This window comes from Rhagoletis pomonella, unplaced genomic scaffold, assembly GCF_013731165.1.
Source record: "Rhagoletis pomonella isolate Grant_MI unplaced genomic scaffold, Rhpom_1.0 Rhpom_scaffold_00010, whole genome shotgun sequence".
NCBI classification, from domain to species: Eukaryota; Metazoa; Arthropoda; class Insecta; order Diptera; family Tephritidae; genus Rhagoletis; species Rhagoletis pomonella.
The window spans coordinates 9,887,450-9,893,305 of NW_023458564.1; the positions used below are offsets into that span (position 1 = coordinate 9,887,450).

The window sequence follows — 5,856 nt, forward strand, 5'->3', positions numbered from 1 at the left end:
CCTAACGGCCTTGTCCCTGTGGACAAACCCCACAGAAGCTGCACGCTTCCTAGGGTTGCCGTTAGTGGAACTTGACGACAACGACTGAGATACCAACCGTCCTGGGCGGGGTTGTAGCCGCTACAACAACAACAACAACATAAGCTACTGTTCCATATGAACACGGATATGTATGTAGGTAAAATCATTTTATCGTTTTGTGTTCATACAGATACTAAAGTTTAAATTAATGCATATAAATATGAAAAATTCGTGTCAGTAGTCATTTGAAAGGCATTTACAAGGCATTTACAATTACCATTTCTAATCATTTAATATTTCCAGTTTAGAACATTAAGGTATTCCTGGAAAATATGTGATTCTATATTAGCCATAGTAAACCTCACAGGGCCTTTGTCACTTGCCAGCTTCTTCTTCCGTCTCTGTGAGTTTGAGCCCAAAGAACCGTGCTGCAATTATAGATGCAGATCATAAGGCTTCTGACATCATGAACATAGAGTTAAAGGAGTACGCGATGAGCTGGATAGTGCTTAAGGCATTTGTTTGCTCTTTTAATAAGAACAACCTTGTTTCTCGTTTTTTTTTACAATTGGAGGGGGAGTGCCGTTAAAGAAGATGCTATGAACCGCCTCTTCCAACATTAGATGTCAAAATGTGGGCGCCATGGACTTCCACGTTAAGATTTAGCCTGATATTAGCCATGTGGTGAAAACTTTGGAAATGTACATACATACATATGTGCATATATCGCCGGCGAATCTTCACAGTGACCCAGTACAAAGATAGACGGTTCTGCATTACCTCGTCACCATATCATAGGTTTTGTTGTGATGGTCCGTGACTGATATGTAACCATTGCCTAAAATTATTTATATATGTTGAGACAGCATTTTAATTATAAATTGCAGTTACCTTTGTAGCTTCGTAATTTTTCTTTAGAAACCTGGGCATTTGTTTAACTTGCGTTGGCAGACATTTAAAATGTAAAAATAAGCCAGAATTTGTATAGTTATAAACATTTATTGTAGTCGCTATCTTTCCATAATATACTCCCTGTTTATTTATCAGTCGATTACTGGTAAAGAGAAAATAATAAAAAAATATTTTGGTCACAAAGTTTCTCAAAGAGCACAAAGAGTGGCATGACTCACGTGTACATATGTATGTATATGCTCTTTTTGACCTCCAAGAGTGTGCTTTGACTTCTGTTCAATACACTTCCCCTTCATCCTCATGCAATACCCATTTACTTAAGTCCATCAACGCTGGTTCTTACCTTCCATGGAGTGCCAAAGGAAGTCTCCGCTGAAGCAGCCTTCGCTTTCTTTTTTTCCCGTTATTTTGTTCCCCGATTCCAGTGTGTGTGAATCATATGGGTCGAAACAATTTCTTTGTACGAGTATACTGCACGTCCAGCGTGTGTTTGTTTTTCTTTTGTACGAGTTGCTTCGCTTGACCATCCGTTTGCTATGAGAGTACGTCGCACTTTGGACGTATGAACGTAAAGAAAAGATCTAAAAGAATTGGTGCTAAAAGAACAGTACCAAGTAAAGAGTATTATAAAGATCCGAAAAATAAAATTACAAACAAGTTTAGGAGAGCGGGTATTATAAGGGGCAGTGGCGTGTAGAGTGTAATGTATAAATTGAGTAATACTATGCAGGCATGTGTATACATAATATGAATGTGTAGATATGTACTCATATACATACATACATATTGCAGCGCAGCAGTACATATAAAGTGTGTAATATATATTAAAATAAATATTATTAATAGCATAAGAGAAAAACCGTATCTGATAGAATACAGTTAACCGCCGACTTTCAATTCCTTCATCACACAGATTATCGACTCTGCCTAGTATGATTACGGTTTTAGTTTACTTAACTTGTTTTAGTACATACATACTTAGTTGACGTTATAACTATGTACATATACATATTGTGTACACATATGCACATACTAAGAAAATTCTGGAAAAATTCTGCAAGATATTCTTCACATAGCAGCATTACCCTGCAAACCAAAGTTCCCGAAATCTTAAGGAAATCGTGAGGAGTATCTCATTTCTGTAACGATTTTTTTACGAATTTTCAAAGAAAATTATATGAAGTGGTTGACACGAACTCGTAAAGAAATTTCTGTACGAAAAATAAAGAAAATTCTGGAAAAATTCTGAAAGATATTCTTCATAAAGCACCATTATTTTCGTTGCTTCACAGATTTTCTTTCGAAATTTCGTAAAAGAATGGAAGTGTGCGTAATTTATTTCATTTTAGAAAATTCGGCAAAAAATCGAATTAAATCTTAACGAATTCTTTAAAATTTCTTTACAATGCAGTATACTCTGAAAAAAATGGTTTGCAGGGTATATAAATATTTATCAAACTGTTAAAAACCTTTACATATGTTTCCCGGGTTCCTTTATCAACAGTCGGAAATTCTTAAAGGAATTTTTTTCATTCCTCTGATATTAAAAAAGGTTCTAGAATAAAATTCAGTACTCATTCCTTCCACTTCATTCAATGTACAAACATATTTACTACTTATTTTCCCTATTAGCAGGTTTGGCTGGAGTTTGTGTTGAATTTGCGATCCTTTCTGGCATCGCTTTAGTAACGTAGAACCGATCACCGAAGGATCGAAAAATACTTTGTATAATCACAAAGCGCCTGATCTGTATTTACATACATACCCACACTCGCTCCAAATCGAAAGCTAATCGATCGTATACTCTTTATAAGAACGTCACCGAGGAATATAGGTACATAAAAATATCTCGTTCCAATTTTGGATTGGACTACTGTGCATCGTTTTGGCAGCCAAATATGTACATACATACATATGTATTTATGAAGACATGCACAGTCAGTAAGACGATATCGCCGCAAAATCGAGAACAAAAAATATACAAATCGCGTTGCGATCTCTGGAGCTTAGCTTTCTGATATTTGACTACCTGACTGTTTGCCAGCTAGCTTGCTCTATTGTCCGACTGAACTCTCCCTCTCTATGCATAGATATGTATTCCCTCCCTGCCTATCCAGCAGTCTATGTTCAGGCAGGTTTGGCTCTTCGTGCTATATACTTATGTATATAATATACATATAAACTTCATATATGTAAGTACATTTGTATGGTATTTGACTGCTTGCTCATTGTTTAGTTGCCGTCGCGCCGGCCCGTTTTAATCACTTTACTCTGCGCTCACTGCGCATACAGTACTCGGTGTTCACTGTTCGTTGTCGTTGGAAGAAAAACACTTTTTCGAAAGCATCAAGTTTGCCTTGTATTTATGTGTTCAAATGTGAAAAAAATTATTAAAAAATCTTCTATTGGACTTTTAATTAAAAATTTCGTTTCACTTCAGTTTGTTTCGTTCACAAAAATTTTCTCTCAAAACAAAAAATAAAACAACTTGATTTGGAAATTGCAAAAACCCCGATTAAATAAAATTCGTGAAAGCCAAGAACCGATTTCGCAGCCGAATTGCTATTGCAAAGCATAAAAAGGAAAACACAACAACAACAAAAAATACAGCGATATTATATTTATACGTTACCAAAAGAAAAAATAGAACACTGCTGTCGCACAACTCAGTGAAGAGCCACGCGAGGCCATCGAAGTAGTTAAGCAGCAATATCAGCAACGCCTGTCACAAAAAATACAATATAGTAGTGGACCGCCGATATACAAAGTATACTGAAGCATCTGCTGCTTATAAGCCAGCCAGTGATCGAGTAATAAATCTTGCTACACGCCAATACTAAGTAAAAAGGCCAGTGAAACCAATTACAGCTAGAAAGCAGAAGCACAAGAGACACAGTCTCAGCTCCGATCGGAAGCTGAGAAGTAGAATTGTTGGAGTGAGCTCTGCTGGTGGTGAGACTTTGCGATTTGCGTCTCTCGGCCTGCAACAAAAGACAACAACTGTTTCTTGCTTTTGCAATCACTTACAGTATTCGCGAATCGTTCAGCACACTTTCGCTTTTAGCAGCTACTTCAGGCATTTGTCATACACCGCCCCTCCCTCAAGTTAAAAAAGACCCAACAAAAAGTTGTTTGCTACTGTGCATTTGATTGATTGATATTCGTGGCATGATGTTTCAGAGCGACTTTCATAGGAAGAAAAATTTCGCAAATCCTAATTTGTTCAATGTAATTAAATTATTTTTCCCTTTTTTGTTTTAGTTAAAAATTGCAAATAAATTTTAACTTCAAGCTTTGTTATGTTATTTGCAGAATTCCACAACTGCGGAGAACGCTGCGCCTGTTGCTCAGCCAACACCCGCTAGTGGTCGTCCAGATGCGAAGGAGGAAAACAAAGAGCAAGAAGAAGTGCGTACGGAACACCTCTTCAAACACCCTCTGCAAAATACCTGGACTTTGTGGTACTTGGAAAATGATCGCTCGAAGTCATGGGAAGACATGCAAAACGAAATCACCAGCTTCGATACAGTTGAAGACTTTTGGAGGTGAGTAATGCCATTTAAATACAATGCAAGATAGATACATTTCTTTATTTAGTTATAATTTTTATATTGTGTTATAATTTCAAAGTAACCACTATATCATACAAATTTTAAGTTGTATAACAACTAAAAGTATTGCCGGGTGAAACTCCATTGCAATTAGGTATACTTGAGCTTAATTAGCTGCAACGAGGACACTGCGATTGACCATTTAATCTGTTAACAATGGCGCTTGAAACATTCTGAATGCTTGGTTAAGTTACTTCACCTATTAGTTCAAGAACAGCAATCGACCTCCGTTAAGTGTTAATCATGGAAATCATGTGTTATTACCGCTTTTTTTTACATTCTTAAAATTGGCTTATTTGTTGCCAATTTCTTTGACATACATAGTATTTAAATTTTGTTAAATAATAAACCATTGGGGAACTTTTTCGACTTTCTTCACCAAACCTAAGCAACTTGCCTCATTTGCAAATCATCTTATAAATAAAAATTCTAAATTCAAATAAATTGCTGGCCAAATGTCACCACGAGCAAAATATACAAAAGAAAAGTAATGGATGTTTCCCGGCACCTTAGTCTCTAATCCTGTTAATGCCCTCATCATAGTCGCATTTTATAGAACTTATCGCTATAGGAAACTTGACGTTGCCCCGTATTAAATATCTTATGTCTCATACTTAACCCAATCCCAAAGTCCGAATAAATAAATCTACAAATTACTAAATTAAATAAACATCTTTCTTTAATTTTCAGTCTCTACAATCACATCAAACCTCCATCTGATATCAAAATAGGCAGCGATTACTCTTTATTTAAGAAAGGCATCAGGTATACAGCGTCTGATTTTATATAAAACTAGATGTGCAAACATTTATTTCGTTTTTCAGACCAATGTGGGAGGATGCGGGCAACAAACAAGGTGGCCGCTGGGTTATTACACTGAATAAGAGTTCTAAGGCAGATTTGGATAATTTGTGGCTTGATGTTGTAAGTGCATATTGTAGTTTATGCAATCGATAATATCGTATACTACATACACTACTTCATTTTTAGTTGCTTTGCTTAATTGGTGAAGCGTTTGACCATTCAGATGAGATTTGCGGCGCTGTTGTAAACATACGTGGCAAGAATAATAAAATTTGTAAGCTTAACTATTTCTCATTACGAACTTCTGATATATTTATTGTAATTTTTATTTTAACCATATTTAGCTATTTGGACAGCTAATGGCAATAACGAAGAAGCTGCATTGGAAATTGGGAATAAACTGAGAGAAGCCTTGCGTTTGGGCCGTCAAAATTTGCAATATCAGCTACATAAGGACACAATGGTTAAACAGGGTTCGAGTGTAAAATCAATTTATACTCTCTAAAAA

The 5,856-nt window shown here is 36.0% G+C and overlaps 2 protein-coding genes across 3 annotated transcripts in view; one reads left to right on the forward strand and one right to left on the reverse strand.

Moving 5' to 3' along the window:
• The window catches only part of LOC118746031 (eukaryotic translation initiation factor 4E1-like), a 17,193-nt gene that overhangs the window by 851 nt on the left and 10,486 nt on the right, over nucleotides 1-5,856 (reverse strand). The window lies entirely within an intron of this gene.
• LOC118746032 (eukaryotic translation initiation factor 4E1-like) lies at nucleotides 3,194-5,856 on the forward strand (the record flags this gene model as incomplete). The annotated part of the gene is given in 6 exon segments (XM_036479756.1): nucleotides 3,194-4,161; nucleotides 4,246-4,478; nucleotides 5,235-5,309; nucleotides 5,369-5,468; nucleotides 5,535-5,622; nucleotides 5,693-5,856. Coding segments are annotated over 6 exon segments (717 nt in total). The 5' UTR covers nucleotides 3,194-4,101.